This window comes from Drosophila serrata, unplaced genomic scaffold, assembly GCF_035046125.1.
Source record: "Drosophila serrata isolate PLE 108 unplaced genomic scaffold, ASM3504612v1 contig_378, whole genome shotgun sequence".
NCBI classification, from domain to species: domain Eukaryota; kingdom Metazoa; phylum Arthropoda; class Insecta; order Diptera; family Drosophilidae; genus Drosophila; species Drosophila serrata.
Genome location: NW_028257276.1, coordinates 157,117 through 178,242, shown reverse-complemented (window position 1 = coordinate 178,242; position 21,126 = coordinate 157,117). Strand labels below are relative to the sequence as shown.

Here is a 21,126-nt window from a genome sequence, read left to right as displayed (position 1 = left end):
ATATAAAAATATTGTTAATATCGGTATAAAAATGGTAATGGACCTTCAGTCAGAAGCCTAAAAATAAGTGAAGGAGCCATTTCCGACCCCATAAATCATATATATTCTTGATCAGCATCTACAGGCCTTTCTTTCTAGCTTTATCCGGCCGAAAAAATTTTTTTCAGAAATTTCCCATTTTTCGGAAAAAAGGAAAGGGGTTACATCATGAAAATTTGCAAAAATCGGCCAAAAATTCACACTTTAAATTAAGTATGCAGTTTTGTTAACCTGCTAAAAATTAACATACTGCCGCTTTCCGAATTGAAATTAATGCGTTTTTGGCTGAGTTATGAGATTTTTAAATTTTGATTTGTCGTAAAATTTCATATAAAAATATTGTTAATATCGGTATAAAAATGGTAATGGACCTTCAGTCAGAAGCCTAAAAATAAGTGAAGGAGCCATTTCCGACCCCATAAATCATATATATTCTTGATCAGCATCTACAGGCCTTTCTTTCTAGCTTTATCCGGCCGAAAAAAATTTTTTCAGAAATTTCCCATTTTTCGGAAAAAAGGAAAGGGGTTACATCATGAAAATTTGCAAAAATCGGCCAAAAATTCACACTTTAAATTAAGTATGCAGTTTTGTTAACCTGCTAAAAATTAACATACTGCCGCTTTCCGAATTGAAATTAATGCGTTTTTGGCTGAATTATGAGATTTTTAAATTTTGATTTGTCGTAAAATTTCATATAAAAATATTGTTAATATCGGTATAAAAATGGTAATGGACCTTCAGTCAGAAGCTTAAAAATAAGTGAAGGAGCCATTTCCGACCCCATAAATCATATATATTCTTGATCAGCATCTACAGGCCTTTCTTTCTAGCTTTATCCGGCCGAAAAAATTTTTTTCAGAAATTTCCCATTTTTCGGAAAAAAGGAAAGGGGTTACATCATGAAAATTTGCAAAAATCGGCCAAAAATTCACACTTTAAATTAAGTATGCAGTTTTGTTAACCTGCTAAAAATTAACATACTGCCGCTTTCCGAATTGAAATTAATGCGTTTTTGGCTGAATTATGAGATTTTTAAATTTTGATTTGTCGTAAAATTTCATATAAAAATATTGTTAATATCGGTATAAAAATGGTAATGGACCTTCAGTCAGAAGCTTAAAAATAAGTGAAGGAGCCATTTCCGACCCCATAAATCATATATATTCTTGATCAGCATCTACAGGCCTTTCTTTCTAGCTTTATCCGGCCGAAAAAAATTTTTTCAGAAATTTCCCATTTTTCGGAAAAAAGGAAAGGGGTTACATCATGAAAATTTGCAAAAATCGGCCAAAAATTCACACTTTAAATTAAGTATGCAGTTTTGTTAACCTGCTAAAAATTAACATACTGCCGCTTTCCGAATTGAAATTAATGCGTTTTTGGCTGAATTATGAGATTTTTAAATTTTGATTTGTCGTAAAATTTCATATAAAAATATTGTTAATATCGGTATAAAAATGGTAATGGACCTTCAGTCAGAAGCCTAAAAATAAGTGAAGGAGCCATTTCCGACCCCATAAATCATATATATTCTTGATCAGCATCTACAGGCCTTTCTTTCTAGCTTTATCCGGCCGAAAAAATTTTTTTCAGAAATTTCCCATTTTTCGGAAAAAAGGAAAGGGGTTACATCATGAAAATTTGCAAAAATCGGCCAAAAATTCACACTTTAAATTAAGTATGCAGTTTTGTTAACCTGCTAAAAATTAACATACTGCCGCTTTCCGAATTGAAATTAATGCGTTTTTGGCTGAGTTATGAGATTTTTAAATTTTGATTTGTCGTAAAATTTCATATAAAAATATTGTTAATATCGGTATAAAAATGGTAATGGACCTTCAGTCAGAAGCTTAAAAATAAGTGAAGGAGCCATTTCCGACCCCATAAATCATATATATTCTTAATCAGCATCTACAGGCCTTTCTTTCTAGCTTTATCCGGCCGAAAAAAATTTTTTCAGAAATTTCCCATTTTTCGGAAAAAAGGAAAGGGGTTACATCATGAAAATTTGCAAAAATCGGCCAAAAATTCACACTTTAAATTAAGTATGCAGTTTTGTTAACCTGCTAAAAATTAACATACTGCCGCTTTCCGAATTGAAATTAATGCGTTTTTGGCTGAATTATGAGATTTTTAAATTTTGATTTGTCGTAAAATTTCATATAAAAATATTGTTAATATCGGTATAAAAATGGTAATGGACCTTCAGTCAGAAGCCTAAAAATAAGTGAAGGAGCCATTTCCGACCCCATAAATCATATATATTCTTGATCAGCATCTACAGGCCTTTCTTTCTAGCTTTATCCGGCCGAAAAAAATTTTTTCAGAAATTTCCCATTTTTCGGAAAAAAGGAAAGGGGTTACATCATGAAAATTTGCAAAAATCGGCCAAAAATTCACACTTTAAATTAAGTATGCAGTTTTGTTAACCTGCTAAAAATTAACATACTGCCGCTTTCCGAATTGAAATTAATGCGTTTTTGGCTGAGTTATGAGATTTTTAAATTTTGATTTGTCGTAAAATTTCATATAAAAATATTGTTAATATCGGTATAAAAATGGTAATGGACCTTCAGTCAGAAGCCTAAAAATAAGTGAAGGAGCCATTTCCGACCCCATAAATCATATATATTCTTGATCAGCATCTACAGGCCTTTCTTTCTAGCTTTATCCGGCCGAAAAAAATTTTTTCAGAAATTTCCCATTTTTCGGAAAAAAGGAAAGGGGTTACATCATGAAAATTTGCAAAAATCGGCCAAAAATTCACACTTTAAATTAAGTATGCAGTTTTGTTAACCTGCTAAAAATTAACATACTGCCGCTTTCCGAATTGAAATTAATGCGTTTTTGGCTGAATTATGAGATTTTTAAATTTTGATTTGTCGTAAAATTTCATATAAAAATATTGTTAATATCGGTATAAAAATGGTAATGGACCTTCAGTCAGAAGCCTAAAAATAAGTGAAGGAGCCATTTCCGACCCCATAAATCATATATATTCTTGATCAGCATCTACAGGCCTTTCTTTCTAGCTTTATCCGGCCGAAAAAAATTTTTTCAGAAATTTCCCATTTTTCGGAAAAAAGGAAAGGGGTTACATCATGAAAATTTGCAAAAATCGGCCAAAAATTCACACTTTAAATTAAGTATGCAGTTTTGTTAACCTGCTAAAAATTAACATACTGCCGCTTTCCGAATTGAAATTAATGCGTTTTTGGCTGAATTATGAGATTTTTAAATTTTGATTTGTCGTAAAATTTCATATAAAAATATTGTTAATATCGGTATAAAAATGGTAATGGACCTTCAGTCAGAAGCCTAAAAATAAGTGAAGGAGCCATTTCCGACCCCATAAATCATATATATTCTTGATCAGCATCTACAGGCCTTTCTTTCTAGCTTTATCCGGCCGAAAAAAATTTTTTCAGAAATTTCCCATTTTTCGGAAAAAAGGAAAGGGGTTACATCATGAAAATTTGCAAAAATCGGCCAAAAATTCACACTTTAAATTAAGTATGCAGTTTTGTTAACCTGCTAAAAATTAACATACTGCCGCTTTCCGAATTGAAATTAATGCGTTTTTGGCTGAGTTATGAGATTTTTAAATTTTGATTTGTCGTAAAATTTCATATAAAAATATTGTTAATATCGGTATAAAAATGGTAATGGACCTTCAGTCAGAAGCCTAAAAATAAGTGAAGGAGCCATTTCCGACCCCATAAATCATATATATTCTTGATCAGCATCTACAGGCCTTTCTTTCTAGCTTTATCCGGCCGAAAAAAATTTTTTCAGAAATTTCCCATTTTTCGGAAAAAAGGAAAGGGGTTACATCATGAAAATTTGCAAAAATCGGCCAAAAATTCACACTTTAAATTAAGTATGCAGTTTTGTTAACCTGCTAAAAATTAACATACTGCCGCTTTCCGAATTGAAATTAATGCGTTTTTGGCTGAGTTATGAGATTTTTAAATTTTGATTTGTCGTAAAATTTCATATAAAAATATTGTTAATATCGGTATAAAAATGGTAATGGACCTTCAGTCAGAAGCTTAAAAATAAGTGAAGGAGCCATTTCCGACCCCATAAATCATATATATTCTTAATCAGCATCTACAGGCCTTTCTTTCTAGCTTTATCCGGCCGAAAAAATTTTTTTCAGAAATTTCCCATTTTTCGGAAAAAAGGAAAGGGGTTACATCATGAAAATTTCAAAAATCGGCCAAAAATTCACACTTTAAATTAAGTATGCAGTTTTGTTAACCTGCTAAAAATTAACATACTGCCGCTTTCCGAATTGAAATTAATGCGTTTTTGGCTGAATTATGCGATTTTTAAATTTTGATTTGTCGTAAAATTGCATATAAAAATATTGTTAATATCGGTATAAAAATGGTAATGGACCTTCAGTCAGAAGCTTAAAAATAAGTGAAGGAGCCATTTCCGACCCCATAAATCATATATATTCTTGATCAGCATCTACAGGCCTTTCTTTCTAGCTTTATCCGGCCGAAAAAAATTTTTTCAGAAATTTCCCATTTTTCGGAAAAAAGGAAAGGGGTTACATCATGAAAATTTGCAAAAATCGGCCAAAAATTCACACTTTAAATTAAGTATGCAGTTTTGTTAACCTGCTAAAAATTAACATACTGCCGCTTTCCGAATTGAAATTAATGCGTTTTTGGCTGAGTTATGAGATTTTTAAATTTTGATTTGTCGTAAAATTTCATATAAAAATATTGTTAATATCGGTATAAAAATGGTAATGGACCTTCAGTCAGAAGCCTAAAAATAAGTGAAGGAGCCATTTCCGACCCCATAAATCATATATATTCTTGATCAGCATCTACAGGCCTTTCTTTCTAGCTTTATCCGGCCGAAAAATTTTTTTTCAGAAATTTCCCATTTTTCGGAAAAAAGGAAAGGGGTTACATCATGAAAATTTGCAAAAATCGGCCAAAAATTCACATTTTAAATTAAGTATGCAGTTTTGTTAACCTGCTAAAAATTAACATACTGCCGCTTTCCGAATTGAAATTAATGCGTTTTTGGCTGAGTTATGAGATTTTTAAATTTTGATTTGTCGTAAAATTTCATATAAAAATATTGTTAATATCGGTATAAAAATGGTAATGGACCTTCAGTCAGAAGCCTAAAAATAAGTGAAGGAGCCATTTCCGACCCCATAAATCATATATATTCTTGATCAGCATCTACAGGCCTTTCTTTCTAGCTTTATCCGGCCGAAAAAAATTTTTTCAGAAATTTCCCATTTTTCGGAAAAAAGGAAAGGGGTTACATCATGAAAATTTGCAAAAATCGGCCAAAAATTCACACTTTAAATTAAGTATGCAGTTTTGTTAACCTGCTAAAAATTAACATACTGCCGCTTTCCGAATTGAAATTAATGCGTTTTTGGCTGAATTATGCGATTTTTAAATTTTGATTTGTCGTAAAATTGCATATAAAAATATTGTTAATATCGGTATAAAAATGGTAATGGACCTTCAGTCAGAAGCTTAAAAATAAGTGAAGGAGCCATTTCCGACCCCATAAATCATATATATTCTTGATCAGCATCTACAGGCCTTTCTTTCTAGCTTTATCCGGCCGAAAAAAATTTTTTTCAGAAATTTCCCATTTTTCGGAAAAAAGGAAAGGGGTTACATCATGAAAATTTGCAAAAATCGGCCAAAAATTCACACTTTAAATTAAGTATGCAGTTTTGTTAACCTGCTAAAAATTAACATACTGCCGCTTTCCGAATTGAAATTAATGCGTTTTTGGCTGAGTTATGAGATTTTTAAATTTTGATTTGTCGTAAAATTTCATATAAAAATATTGTTAATATCGGTATAAAAATGGTAATGGACCTTCAGTCAGAAGCCTAAAAATAAGTGAAGGAGCCATTTCCGACCCCATAAATCATATATATTCTTGATCAGCATCTACAGGCCTTTCTTTCTAGCTTTATCCGGCCGAAAAAAATTTTTTTCAGAAATTTCCCATTTTTCGGAAAAAAGGAAAGGGGTTACATCATGAAAATTTGCAAAAATCGGCCAAAAATTCACACTTTAAATTAAGTATGCAGTTTTGTTAACCTGCTAAAAATTAACATACTGCCGCTTTCCGAATTGAAATTAATGCGTTTTTGGCTGAATTATGAGATTTTTAAATTTTGATTTGTCGAAAAATTTCATATAAAAATATTGTTAATATCGGTATAAAAATGGTAATGGACCTTCAGTCAGAAGCCTAAAAATAAGTGAAGGAGCCATTTCCGACCCCATAAATCATATATATTCTTGATCAGCATCTACAGGCCTTTCTTTCTAGCTTTATCCGGCCGAAAAAAATTTTTTCAGAAATTTCCCATTTTTCGGAAAAAAGGAAAGGGGTTACATCATGAAAATTTGCAAAAATCGGCCAAAAATTCACACTTTAAATTAAGTATGCAGTTTTGTTAACCTGCTAAAAATTAACATACTGCCGCTTTCCGAATTGAAATTAATGCGTTTTTGGCTGAATTATGAGATTTTTAAATTTTGATTTGTCGTAAAATTTCATATAAAAATATTGTTAATATCGGTATAAAAATGGTAATGGACCTTCAGTCAGAAGCCTAAAAATAAGTGAAGGAGCCATTTCCGACCCCATAAATCATATATATTCTTGATCAGCATCTACAGGCCTTTCTTTCTAGCTTTATCCGGCCGAAAAAAATTTTTTCAGAAATTTCCCATTTTTCGGAAAAAAGGAAAGGGGTTACATCATGAAAATTTGCAAAAATCGGCCAAAAATTCACACTTTAAATTAAGTATGCAGTTTTGTTAACCTGCTAAAAATTAACATACTGCCGCTTTCCGAATTGAAATTAATGCGTTTTTGGCTGAATTATGAGATTTTTAAATTTTGATTTGTCGAAAAATTTCATATAAAAATATTGTTAATATCGGTATAAAAATGGTAATGGACCTTCAGTCAGAAGCCTAAAAATAAGTGAAGGAGCCATTTCCGACCCCATAAATCATATATATTCTTGATCAGCATCTACAGGCCTTTCTTTCTAGCTTTATCCGGCCGAAAAAATTTTTTTCAGAAATTTCCCATTTTTCGGAAAAAAGGAAAGGGGTTACATCATGAAAATTTGCAAAAAAATTCACACTTTAAATTAAGTATGCAGTTTTGTTAACCTGCTAAAAATTAACATACTGCCGCTTTCCGAATTGAAATTAATGCGTTTTTGGCTGAATTATGAGATTTTTAAATTTTGATTTGTCGAAAAATTTCATATAAAAATATTGTTAATATCGGTATAAAAATGGTAATGGACCTTCAGTCAGAAGCCTAAAAATAAGTGAAGGAGCCATTTCCGACCCCATAAATCATATATATTCTTGATCAGCATCTACAGGCCTTTCTTTCTAGCTTTATCCGGCCGAAATTAAGTATGCAGTTTTGTTAACCTGCTAAAAATTAACATACTGCCGCTTTCCGAATTGAAATTAATGCGTTTTTGGCTGAGTTATGAGATTTTTAAATTTTGATTTGTCGTAAAATTTCATATAAAAATATTGTTAATATCGGTATAAAAATGGTAATGGACCTTCAGTCAGAAGCCTAAAAATAAGTGAAGGAGCCATTTCCGACCCCATAAATCATATATATTCTTGATCAGCATCTACAGGCCTTTCTTTCTAGCTTTATCCGGCCGAAAAAAATTTTTTCAGAAATTTCCCATTTTTCGGAAAAAAGGAAAGGGGTTACATCATGAAAATGTGCAAAATCGGCCAAAAATTCACACTTTAAATTAAGTATGCAGTTTTGTTAACCTGCTAAAAATTAACATACTGCCGCTTTCCGAATTGAAATTAATGCGTTTTTGGCTGAATTATGAGATTTTTAAATTTTGATTTGTCGAAAAATTTCATATAAAAATATTGTTAATATCGGTATAAAAATGGTAATGGACCTTCAGTCAGAAGCCTAAAAATAAGTGAAGGAGCCATTTCCGACCCCATAAATCATATATATTCTTGATCAGCATCTACAGGCCTTTCTTTCTAGCTTTATCCGGCCGAAAAAAATTTTTTTCAGAAATTTCCCATTTTTCGGAAAAAAGGAAAGGGGTTACATCATGAAAATGTGCAAAATCGGCCAAAAATTCACACTTTAAATTAAGTATGCAGTTTTGTTAACCTGCTAAAAATTAACATACTGCAGCTTTCCGAATTGAAATTAATGCGTTTTTGGCTGAATTATGGGATTTTTAAATTTTGATTTGTCGAAAAATTTCATATAAAAATATTGTTAATATCGGTATAAAAATGGTAATGGACCTTCAGTCAGAAGCCTAAAAATAAGTGAAGGAGCCATTTCCGACCCCATAAATCATATATATTCTTGATCAGCATCAACAGGCGAAGCCATCCGGCCGAAAAGTTTTGTTCTGAAATTTCCCATTTTTTTTTAAAAGGAAAATTTGATGAAAATTTGCAAAAAGACCGACAAAAATTCAGATTTTAAATGGAGTATGCAGTTTAATTAACCTGCTAAAAATTAACATACGGCCGCTTTCCGAATTGAAATAAATGCATTTTTGGTAGTTATGAGATTTTTAAATTTTGATTTGTCGAAAAATGGCTTATACAAATATAGTTAATATCGGTTAAAAAAAGACCTGGGCCCTGAGCACTTCTATAGCAACTGCATACATAGTATAATTGTCATGGTTAAGACTTACCTCAATAGAGGACATTCGCTTATCCTTTGTCGTCATTGCTTAATTCCTGCCAGTGTAAAGTGACCTCAATTAGGTATCATCAAAGTGAGCTTCCTTCTGTTTATCCAGATGAGGCAGAGAGAGGTAGAAAGAGAGAGTTATCAATTAAAATACACAGAGAGGGGAAAAAATAGATTTAATGAAATTAAATCCGAAATGATTAAATAAACCATTATTTCATTTGTCCCATTAGAGAAACGCACTTAACTTAATTTTCTTGTTTTTCCTATTGATTTTATTCAATATTTAATTAAAAGTAGTTTTTTGTTCATATTTGAAACTCAGAAAAAAAAATAATAATAAACGTATCTGCTATACACACACAAAGGTGAAAGGGCGAAAGGGTGGAAAGGTGGATAGGAAAGGTAGGATCCGCCGGCAAGGTCGGGTTAGGAATATATGTAAATGGGCCATATATAGGGGCATTTCGAGAGAGGGGCTGGGTGGTATTTGCATCCCAGTTACAATTCAGGGGCTTAGTGGTCTACGAGTGGCCGTTTCCGTTTCCGCTTTCCGTAATATTGACTTTCTCGTGGCGCAAGGGATCTTACTTACATGGTATCTCATTTAATCCGCGTTATCAGTTGTTTAGTTAGTGTAATGTGTACAAAGCTAAAGGGGCAACGGATTCGGGATCGGGTAGGGAGTATGATTCCGACTCCGAGGAGGAATCATAAAGGACGTACATATATCAAACAATTTTGTATTTAATATTTAATTAAAAGTCATTTTTTGTTCCTAATTGAAAATCAGAAAAAAAGTAATAATTAATGTATCTGATATATACACTCAATGATGAGAAGGTGGAAGGGTGGAAAGGTGGATAGAAAATGATGCTAGGCAAGGTCGGGTTAGGAATATATGTAAATGGGCCATATATAGGGGCATTTCGAGAGAGGGGCTGGGTGGTATTTGCATCCCAGTTACAATTCAGGGGCTTAGTGGTCTACGAGTGGCCGTTTCCGTTTCCGCTTTCCGTAATATTGACTTTCTCGTGGCGCAAGGGATCTTACTTACATGGTATCTCATTTAATCCGCGTTATCAGTTGTTTAGTTAGTGTAATGTGTACAAAGCTAAAGGGGCAACGGATTCGGGATCGGGTAGGGAGTATGATTCCGACTCCGAGGAGGAATCATAAAGGACGTACATATATCAAACAATTTTGTATTTAATATTTAATTAAAAGTCATTTTTTGTTCCTAATTGAAAATCAGAAAAAAAGTAATAATTAATGTATCTGATATATACACTCAATGATGAGAAGGTGGAAGGGTGGAAAGGTGGATAGAAAATGATGCTAGGCAAGGTCGGGTTAGGAATATATGTAAATGGGCCATATATAGGGGCATTTCGAGAGAGGGGCTGGGTGGTATTTGCATCCCAGTTACAATTCAGGGGCTTAGTGGTCTACGAGTGGCCGTTTCCGTTTCCGCTTTCCGTAATATTGACTTTCTCGTGGCGCAAGGGATCTTACTTACATGGTATCTCATTTAATCCGCGTTATCAGTTGTTTAGTTAGTGTAATGTGTACAAAGCTAAAGGGGCAACGGATTCGGGTTCGGGTAGGGACTCCGAGGAGGAATCATAAAGGACGTACATATATCAAACAATTTTGTAAGAGTTATTTCGCTCAGCAGCAGCAAATCGTCGAGTATTCTATTCAGGATTCATTCAGTTAGACGAGTGCGGGGGCTCCGGGAGCTCACGAATGAGCTGTCCGCCTATTTGCTGCCCCTTGTCCGTCCGTCCGTCTGGTCTCCGTTGACTGACATCCCGTCTTACAGGATCGTGCCAGGCTTGCGCAGCGGCAGACGGCGCCGCTGGCCTAGGAGTCCCAGTCCTCGAGCCTGCTGCTTGGTAGTGCTTTCGGCTGCCTCCGTTACGCTCTCCTGCTCCGACTTGGCGACTCCATCTGCGCCGGACTCATCGCTGGCACCAGGCGCATCCTCCTTGCCGGGCTGCTCCACAGAGGCGTCAGATGACGAGTGCGCCTCCTCAGCGGGCGCTTCTGGAAGGAGAGAATATTGGTTTAAAAAAGAGTCTTGACAAACTGATATAACTAAATTCAGCCTTACCTGTGGTGGAGGTTGCTCCGGCTAGGTGGAGTCGTCGCTTGGCCAGCAACGGATTGATTTTACGGGGCGCGGGTGCGGGAACGGGAGCTGCGGCTGCCTTCGACTTGGCCGCATCAGTCTTATGAAGGGCGTTGAGGCGTGGCCTGGACTTGAGGCGATTTAGCCCGGTGACGGGGCCCGCTGGAGCGTGGGCGTCACCGCCCTCGCTGGCCGCTTCCTTCTCGCCGCCCTCCTCCTCCTTGACGTCGTTGTGGTGACTGCTGCTATCCGCGGCGGAGTCCTCGGCCGCTGCTGCCGTCTCTATTGGTGCCTCGGTGGTGACTGTGGCTCCGCGACCTAGCTTCCCGCGTGGTAGCAGCCGGTTGCTGCCGGCGCGATGAAGGTTAAAGCGGGACGGACGCACCGGCTCCGCGGGGACGGGAGCTGGGGCAGCGGCCTTGCCCTCCTCCGATGAGCTGTTTCCGCCCTCGGAGCCAGAGTCTCCATCGGCGGCTGGGGCCTTGGTTGTGGTGGTGCGACTGCGTCCGCGCAGTCCCAGACCAGGACGACCGCGCAGCGTGCTGCGGGCGGTGGTAGAGGAGACAACGGCCTCGGCGGCGGAGTCTCCCTCGGCTGCGGCGCCTCCTTCTTCGCTCGGTCGCTCAGTGGTGCTCGTTGTGGTGGATCCGCGCAGGTTAAAGCGATTGCGGGCTGCACATAACAGTAGTATAAATTTAAATATTAAAATAATTAAGATTCGAAGTGAAACATGTGTTTATTCTGCAAACAATTTACTCTTCTAGCAGTACTCTCGAAAATCAAAGAGCTTCGGCTTGTAAAAGTGGCTCTAAGTGCCTAATGAGCCGTTTAGCAATCAAATATAATTTTTAGCCTCTATCTCAGAAAACTAAAACTCAGTTAAGGGCTTAAGCATTCCGTCCTTGACCCAGTCAGTAAATGTGCCTGGCTTTTGGGCGAAGACGAAATGCTAATCGCCGATCATTCAGAGGGTTAGACGAAATAAAAGGGAATCACTATCTACTTTGATCGCACCAAATTAATGCAAAGTGGAAGCGATAAGCAGCTTATTAGTGTTCTCATTTTGTTTACTTTTTTAAATTCCTGCACATTAAGACTCGAATGAATTTGTGAATATTTATGTCCCTCTTCAGCTTTGCCTATTTCAAACTCAGATCACATAAGCGTTTGTAGTATTTTCTCTCTCCTATTCACTCGACTTACGTCTGCCACGCGCGAAGCCCGAGCTGATGGGCTTTACCTCCTTGGCGGCTACCACTTCCTCCTCGCCGGAGGGGGCAGCAGGGGGTGCGGCCTCTGGACTGGCGGTGGTCCGGGCACCAGGACGGGATCGTCCTCCGATTGACGGGCGGGAGAAGCGGTCTAAGAGAGACAATTTATTAGAGTTCAAAAGCTTTAGGGGGCTCTTTTGTGCATCTAAACTCACTCCTGCCGGTCTTGGTGGTTTCGGTGGAAGCCGGTGCCTCGGTGGTGCTGGTCGTGGTGCTGACGCCGCCCTCCCGCAGCTTGAAGCGGTTCCGACCGGCCAATCCACTCAGTCCCGACCTGCGGCCACCGTAGAGCGACGGGGCCGCCGTTGTCGTAGTCGTTGTGGTTGTGGGCGCCTCCGTGCTGGTCGTGGTCGTGGTGGTGGTAGTGGTAGTGGTGGAAGTGCTACTGCTGGTCGAGAAGATCTGGTCGGTCAGCGTGGTCAGGCCGTCGTCCTCGTCGGTGCTGGCAGTATCCGGAACGAGGGTGGTGAATCTATCGTCGGATCCTGCGGTGTCCGCGATGGCGGTGGTCTGCTCATTGTTCAGATTCTCATTGGTCAGAATGGCGTACAGATCAAGGGCGGCCTTCTCCATGGAGGGCGTGGTCTGCTCGGCCTCCTCCTGGTCGGGGGACGTCATCTCCTGCTTGTTCTTCTCTACCTCCACCTCCGGCTCCAGCTCCTTCTCCTGCTTTCGGGCTGCCTCTGCGGCGGCGGCTGCCTGCTCCTGCTCGATGGTAATCACCGGCTTCAGGTCGGTCTCTCCACCCTTGCGGGATGCCTTGGTCTGCTTCTCGTCTGTGTTGAAGGTCTCGCTATCCACCAGCTCCAGGCTCGGGCGCTTCACACTGATTTTCTTGCGCTCAGCGGCCGTTTCAAGAGAGTCCAGGGCTGGTGTTGGCGGCACCTCGATGTTCTTGCCGCGACTCGGGAAGCGGGTGATCATGGGCAGGCGTTCCGCCTCGATGTCCTCGGTGGTTTCCGAGGATCGGCCCTTGGCCTTGCCGCTTTGCAGGCTGTTCTCGCTAGGCGTGGTTGGGGTGCTCCTCTCAATGTTGGTGTACCTGGTCTTGCCCCGCATCTCAGGCGTTTCCAAGGGGGCCTCGGCCTTCGATGAGGTGGGCTCGTCGTCCTCCTCATAGTAATAGACATACTCGTACTCATAGTCCTGGCCATTTGGACCCTTCTTGATCTCGATCCTGGACTTCTTGCTATTCTCGCTTCCCGCACTCTCGAGGGCGAAGTTCTGGTTGACGAACTCCTCGTGCGGATCCATCACAACGTCCTCGTCTAGGCTGTCGATCTTCTTAGCCGCCGTGGGCAGAGTGGTCAGTTGTGGAGCAGGTGCCTCTGTGGACGCGCTGGGCCTCTTGGCCAACTCCGCCTGAGCTGCCTCTTCGATCTCACGCCTCACCTCGGCCAGCTCCTCCTCCTCGATGGCCCTCTTGGCCTCGATGCTTTTCATCACGTCCTCGTTAATAAGGGCGCTCAGTACGGGGTTCAGTTCCGGGCGCTCCTTGGTGGGCAGCAGGTTCATGGAGTAGTCGGCAGAGTCGGTGGCCCGTATACTAATTTGGTGGGAAGTGTGAAATCCGTCCTCCCTGGCCTCAGCCTCCGGGTGCTTGTGCGAGGTCTCGAAAGGAGCTACCGGTGCTGGATTTTCTTCTACTAAGTTCGTTTGTCCCTCGTTGGCGGCGGGGGCCAGGGGATCGCTGATATTTGCTGATGAATGAGTGACCAAAATGGCCAAGAGGCAGCTTTTATTGGAGACGAAAAAGGAGGTAACAAAACGTAAATTAAAACTTTAAATAAATTATTCAAATTTTGTCTTAAACTATATGTATGATATATATATAATATATATTTTCCGTTGATCCCATTACACCTGCGATCCAAATCTCTCCGGACACTAATAGCCGGCTGGGCATTTTCATTAGCAGCGCTCCATCTCCCATTTGTGGCTCTGTGCATTCGGCCATGTCTAACCCAATTAATCTTCCGCCAAAACTCCGTAGTCAAACCGGGCTTAAACTTCAACCCCAGGCACAGTGCACTTCCAATGCGGCGTGATGGTAACGTGGAGCAGGCTAATGCTTGGTTGTTAATGACTGTGCACCATTGAAATTTAACTCATTAAATAAGTGCCACAAACTGTATCGATGAGTAGTCCACTTTGCTTAATATAAGCCACAGCTAATTATTTGCAGGCCCTTTAAAAAGTTTAAATTGTTTTGCTAACACTTTATAACTTCATTTGCATAAACAAATTTTATAATTTATGATTTAGACATCATTTGTATTCGAAATATATAATCATATTCTTTTATTTCTAAGACAATTTGTTTGTAAAAATCAAAGCTTAAAAAACTCATAATTAAGCCAAAAATGTATTAATTTCGATTCTGTTCATTTCTGTTCTGTGATAGTTTTGAGTAGGTTAATAAATCTGCATACTCAATTTAAAATGTAAAAAATTTAAAATTTTTATAAATTTTTGTAAATTTTAACGATTTACCCCTTATCATTAAAAAAAATTTACAAACATTTTTTTCTCTCCATTATGCCTGGAATGATTGACCTGTTGATACTGATCAAGAATAATATATGGTTTATAGGGTCGGAAATGACTCTTTTACTGCATCGCAAGGGTATAAAAATAGTCTTAAATTTTAGATAAGTCTGGCCTACATGGCGTATACTTAACGTGAAAACACTTAAATTAAGTATACGCCGTGTGTTTTGTAATGAAGAATAGTTAAAATTAAAATTGAAAAGTAGTTCCAGTTTAAAGCAAGTTAAGCAATTAAGATTGAAAAGTAGTTCCAGTTTAAAGCAAGTTAAGCAATTGAGATAGATAGATTAGATAGTTTTGTATTAAATGTACAAAGCGAGGTGTACACAATTATTCAGATGATTTCAGTACTATTCCCATAATTTAGGTAGAGTATAAGCTAGTTGGTCATCAGTCGTTTGGTCTTTTTTCGGGTTTTCTGGTTTTCTGCGGGCGACGTGATCGGCGCGTGCTCTTAATCAGCCACCACGGCTAGCCGGTTCCAGCTCAGCTTTTAAGCTGGAGCCCCGGCTCGGCGCTGGGAGCTTTTCGTTGTGCTGCCTCATCTCTTATCTGGCATGAAAAACCTTTCACAATTTCATTAGCCACACGGCGGAGGCGATTGCGCATGCGATTTGGTCATGTCTGGCTACCGAGTGGATCGCTCCAGCGAATCGTGCACCAGCAGCCGCACACTAGAGCCGCAACCACACACACTGCACCACAGCGCGAAGTAGACAATGTAAACAGCTCCACAATAGTTCATTGGGCTCTGCGAATCCGCATTGCAATGCAATGAAAGCGATGCTCAAGGCAAACTGGAGCCAGGAATCGCGAATTGGCCGGGTGGCCGACCGGTTTTCCTGAATAGTGAAAAAAGTGAACAGAAACAAACAAAAATAAAGAGACAATAGTTGTTAACGTTAACCCATTTCGATTCCAGACCAGATCAAACCAGATCTGGAGGTCCCCAGCTAACAGTTTTCTCCGCCAGAATACAGAGGAAAAAATGGCACATACTCATCATCACTTTGAGGACAAGATATCGATATCGTTCGTTTTCTCCACTTAAAACCAAGTTAGATTGCATTCCAATCTAAATAGTTCCTACAAATGGTATACTAATTTTGCTTTCCCAATTCATTAGCTATGATTCCCCGCTGCAGTGTTTCTTTCTGTGCGCCGATCACTGAGCTCTTGACGATAACTTTTAACATTTTGAATCGCTGCTTTGCGTTCACTTCTCCTCTCGGCGCGGTCGAACAAGTTTCGGGGACTGCCGCAAAACGAGCAACGAGCAGCAACAGGCAACAACTAAGCAACAGCAAAGGCAACACCTTACTGCAAAGGTAGACAACTTCAACTTATTTTAATTGCAACAACCCCAAAACGCGCAGCTCTCGGCTCAAAAAATGGCCATAAGCCATAAGTCGGCGACTTTCGTCGGCAAGTTGCCTTCAAGAAAAGTTATAATTATGGCCACATCGGCGTGCAAATTGCTATATGCTTAATGCCATATAACTGCAGCTGGCTCGGCGGCAGCTCCTCGGACAAGGGTCTCCGCAGGGCCTGGATCGCACATGTTATGCTTCAGGTGACAATGCGCACACCGATCACCGATCACCAAGCGGCATATACATATGTATATACATACATATTCCCATTTGCAATTTCTGCAATCGCGCAAATAAATATGTAAACATTCATATATGACGCGAAGAAACGAAGCACACCGCAGACCAGAGAGCTAATTGGCATCCGTTCAGGGCTTTAGCGGTTTATTAAAAAATTACATCTAAGTTGAAATAAGTCAACGGTGATTTGTTGTTGCTTAAGGATAGGTTAAATATTTTGACGAATTTGTTAAGATTTTGATTGCAAGTAGAAATATATATTAATTTCGGCAATCATTGCCTATCTGGCCCTTGTCTGCCTCCCAGAAAACCTTAAAAATATATGTTTATACAGATCACGAATATATATGTTTTATGGGGCCGGAAATGACTCCTTCACGGAGTTTAAAGATTCTGACTGAAATTATGGTTCCTTGCAAGGGTATGACAATGAAAGTTTAAAATTTGTCTATTTGTCAAGAATCGATCCATTGGCAGCCAGCTAAGTCAAAAATGCATTAATTTCTATTGGGCAAAATATCTTATGATGCCTATTGAATCACAATAATACAAAGACTGCGATATTACCAACATTTAATTAATTTACTCGCAACTACAACGACATATTTCTGGGCAAAAACCAACCAGTCAATAAATGCATTCCCCACATATAATATCTGAGCTCAAGCTCACGCAAAATTCCCCGCAATTGGTCTTGGCCAGACATAATCTGGCAGCTGACTCACACAGAATGTGTGAATTGAATTCCAAGAATCGTTTTCACGCATTCGCGGCAAGATTGCCTTGACTTGAATTGCCATTAAGCACCTTCAGCCAAATTGGATCTTTTATAGCCACTTCAGAGCTTGCACTCAACAAAACCGGCTGCCGTTTGGCGAGCAGCACGCTTAGTGGATAAACTTACTTAATAGTCGCAGAAGAATTTTAGCACACTAAACTATATAAAACACTTTTTCCAACTGCAGCTTACGGTCTAGGTAATCAAGAGAAGAAGTAATAATAGGGCGGCAAGTATTATATGTACATATGACTCTGGGTTTCTCTGAATACTATTTTGTACAAAGTTGTGCTGGTAGCTTCCACGCACTGTAACCTTTGCACAACCATTGTCTTGGCCAGCAAGCAGCGGTTAACGGGTTCCGACTCCCCCATTGCAGTTCGTGCAACCAGAAATCCAAGGCAGAGAGTGGGAGTGCTTAAGTTGTTAATTTTGTGTTGCCTTTTTGGGCTCTTGGCGGGTGTGGCATGCAATTCGTATTATAATTTGGCAATTCATTTGAGCCAGCAGAGCCAAAAAGCCAGCAAAGCAAAAAGAAGGGGAGATCGGGGGTAGAAATATCTTCGAACACCGCCGTTTCAACTTCAACTTCGGATACCCCGCATCTCGTATGTATTGTCGATTCCAATTCAGGGGCCATTGACGCTTTCAAGAGGCAGTGAAGCAGCAAGCTGAGGCAACGATAACAATACGAAAACAGCACAACAAACACACACACAAAATATATTTGCAACTTTTGCAGCTATGAAATGTAAAGTAAGTTTTGCATTGTTAAATGAATGCGTCGTCGTCTTGCCAAAAGGTTTGTTGACTCCTCTGCGTCCCGCCCCTGATTCCCCCGCGAATGGATATACATATGTATATTTTGCAGCATAGTTGACCTTTCCGAAAGAGAGATCGGCACCGCGACGCCTGCTCGACCTTTTGCACAGGCATCGAAAAAAGAGAACACAATGAAAATAATGCCACGCCTCGATCGGGCCGATTCGGACATAATTCATGCATATTTACCCACTGATTGACTAACTGTCCGAGTGATTGCGCCAAGTGGCCGAGAGCGAGTGCGAGACCAAGGTTAACAGTCCGCCGCTGCAGGCCGAATTCCAAGCGGGCACATAACAGATAACTGTATCGTATCCACGCGGCGTATACGTAATCTGCTTGGTTTTTCGAAAAATTATATAAGAAACTGTTGAATCGAGGGGGATTCACCCTCTTAAAAGATATCAATTAATGGTCCCAAGCACATAAATTAATGTATGTATAAATATTTCAAATTAATTAAACCACACAAGATGTGAGAAAACGAGTCTGCCCCCATTTAAGAAGACTTTATTTTAACAGCATATTTTTTGCATTTCTAAAAACATCATTAGATCGGCCTGAAGAACTTATGTTCCCAGGAAGACCTCGACCGTCCCAAGGTACATATGTGAGTGCATTCTTGTCGATCCGCAGCATTTTTATGTGAATGCCAAGGCCCTGAGAAGCATGCTGACCATGTCCGACTGTGGGTTCCAGGCCCCAGAGTCGTAGCAGCGGATTCCCCTTCTGTTTGACTATGACCCTTCCCCTTTTCCAACAATTAATATTCATGTATGTCCACAGTCTTCTCATCCCACTTAACCAATCAAATATCTGATATTTTGTATACAAATAATGCAGTAAGTTTTCCCAAGAAGGGGCAATTATCATAAGACCCATAATAGCCGCTAATGAGCCCTACAAATTTTGCGTAATCCACATAATCGCTAACTTGACCTTGAGGCTGCTGCAATACCCTCACTTTACTTTGATTATGATTTTATTTTAAGCATTTTATACTCACATTTTGAGCAGCATTTCGAGCTGTTTGCTGTTTGCTGTTGATGGCGTATCACGGAGTTGCTCTCCTCGTAGCTACTGCTGTGGTATCAAAGTCTCGTCAACTGCTGCCTTTTAACATAAATTTTATTGACACTTTTGAAAGTCAACTGCCGCCTGCTTCAGCTTCAATGGAAACAAAAACAAAAACAGAAAAAATTGGTATAAAAATAAATTGAATGACAGAAATTGATTTCAAAGCAAAACTTTGTAATTGTTTGTTTCGCACTTCGGATTTCTCCTGTGTGTGAATTTTTAAACATTTGCTTGTCGTTTTTGTTTTTATGTTTCTTTTTCGCTTTTTGTCTACTGATAGATGCTTGATCATTTATTGTGTTGCCGTTGTGGCCGTGCAATGTTGCTTTTGTTGCCGGGGTTGTTTACTTTTGGTCATTTTTAAGTTGCACTTTCACTTTTCACATTTATCTTACATTTTCGGACACTATATGTTTTTTAATTTCGTATTTGTGTTTTGCATTTTCGATCAATCAACAATGTTGAATCAATTATGTCGCTCGAGTGTGTGGTGTGTGTGCTGATCGGCTTGCCAGAAGCAGCAGGAGTTTGTCTTTAAGCTTAAACTTGCACGGAAAATTGTGAAAAAAATATAAAACAAAAAAATAATAAAGAACTGCCAATCGATGCGAGTACTTTTCACCACTCTCTGCGGCGCTTGACTGGCACTTAACTGGCGTTTAACATATTTGGCCGCTGGCAACTCGCCTTTATACGGCCAACGCAACCAAGCAACACACACTCGCACAACACACACACAAACACACCTGCCAGGAGGATCCCCAGTACCATGAACTTTTCCTTTTATATACAAATATCGGTCGTGTATATATCTCCGGGTCTTGGGGAGCAGTCACTTTCGATTTCGCTGCCAGCTGAACGTGAAATGGCAAAATGATGAACGCTCCAACCATCGAAAACCGTTGCCGTTGCCACCTCTGCCGACTCGCGCTGCGACTGAGGCAGCGGCTGCTTTGCCGGCAGTGGCAGTGGCAGCGACAGAGACACAGGCAGAGACTGCGACTTTAGCTTCGGTGTTAGCATCGGCTCGAAAAATCGGTTGTCGGCGGGAAAGAGACGGAAGCAGAACGATCGATCGACAGGAGCGGCCGCTGCTTTGGTTATGGCCATGTTAACACTAAATCATTCACACCTGTTGCCCAGCATCTCGCATGTGTGTGTGTGTGTTTGTGTGTGTGTATGTGTGTGTGTTTGTATGTGTGTAGCCTTTCAATGGCGACCACTAGGAAGTTCAAGCCGTTTTGATATTGCCTGTTTTAAAAAAAACTGCACTAGTTTCGGTACCCGGCTTGGAGCTGTGCTTGCAGGGGAAAGCCAAAAGCCACACGGTAAAAAACCCGAGTTCCGGGACTTCACCTCTTATGACCAACATTCTCCTTGAAATGAAGGATCTACGGATCTCTTGCCACAAATCTTTACAAGGTGAATACATTTAATAAGACCTTATAAAGAATCACATGCCTAAGCTTAAAATACTTATTTATATCTTCTTAAAAGACAGTTCAAATCTAACTGTAAGCTGCTTCTTTAAGACGAGAACTATGAACACGCAACATTGGGTTGCCTAAGTTAGATATAATTAACAAAACATCAATGTAAATTCCGCCATAACTGGAGTTTCTACTAATTTAATTATTCGGTACTCTTTTTAAATTCTAATGTAATTGTAATTGATAATGTTGGTCAGAAATCAAGCCCCAGCAATATGAAATTGATACGATATGTGGGTATTTTTTCCAATTTTTTCTTTGTGCAGCCGCCGACATTCACTTGCATTTTTTGGGATGCTCTCGGCCCCGTCTCTGCCCGTTCCTGCTGCTAGCCCCCTCTGCTAACTGATTTCATAAGACAAAACTGGTTGGCAGCTGGTCTCAAGGCCGTTTGCTCGTTCGTTCGTCGTTCGTCGTTCCTTCGTTCGTCGTTCCGTTGTTCGTCTTTCGTCGTTCCTCGTTGGCCATCGCCGTTGATAAACCGCATTACACATACGCCGCATTGGCCGCTCGATCGCTCGACTGCAATTAGCAGGGCACGCAACAACTGATATGCAAGCCAGGTACAAGATCACCCCCTTCGGATCCCTCGATCCACGGCTCAAGA

The 21,126-nt window shown here is 39.7% G+C and overlaps 2 protein-coding genes across 2 annotated transcripts in view; both read right to left on the bottom strand.

The window, feature by feature from the left end:
* Positions 1-8,785: 8,785 nt before the first annotated feature.
* LOC110182651 (ras-related protein Rap-2b) overlaps positions 8,786-21,126 on the bottom strand; it is a 140,522-nt gene continuing 128,181 nt past the window's right edge. The window contains exon 8 of the transcript XR_015273215.1: positions 8,786-8,881. The gene's annotated coding sequence lies outside the window, so the exon portion shown is untranslated. The remainder of the gene's footprint in view (positions 8,882-21,126) is intronic.
* Positions 9,986-20,023, bottom strand: LOC110182650 (uncharacterized). Its single transcript, XM_020950717.2, has 6 exons — positions 19,776-20,023; positions 18,959-19,119; positions 12,345-13,924; positions 12,122-12,280; positions 10,901-11,590; positions 9,986-10,833 (listed from the first exon to the last, which is right to left on the bottom strand). The coding sequence occupies exons 2-6, from the start codon at positions 18,970-18,972 to the stop codon at positions 10,604-10,606; spliced, it is 2,673 nt and encodes an 890-aa protein (XP_020806376.2). The 5' UTR covers positions 18,973-19,119; positions 19,776-20,023; the 3' UTR covers positions 9,986-10,603.

Excerpts from the sequence above, each read along its gene's own strand:
- LOC110182650 (XM_020950717.2), bottom strand. Across the intron at positions 12,281-12,344 it reads AACCACCAAGACCGGCAGGA|ACCGCTTCTCCCGCCCGTCA; the intron begins GTGAGTTTAGAT and ends TGTCTCTCTTAG. Across the intron at positions 10,834-10,900 it reads CGGAGCAACCTCCACCACAG|AAGCGCCCGCTGAGGAGGCG; the intron begins GTAAGGCTGAAT and ends CTCTCCTTCCAG.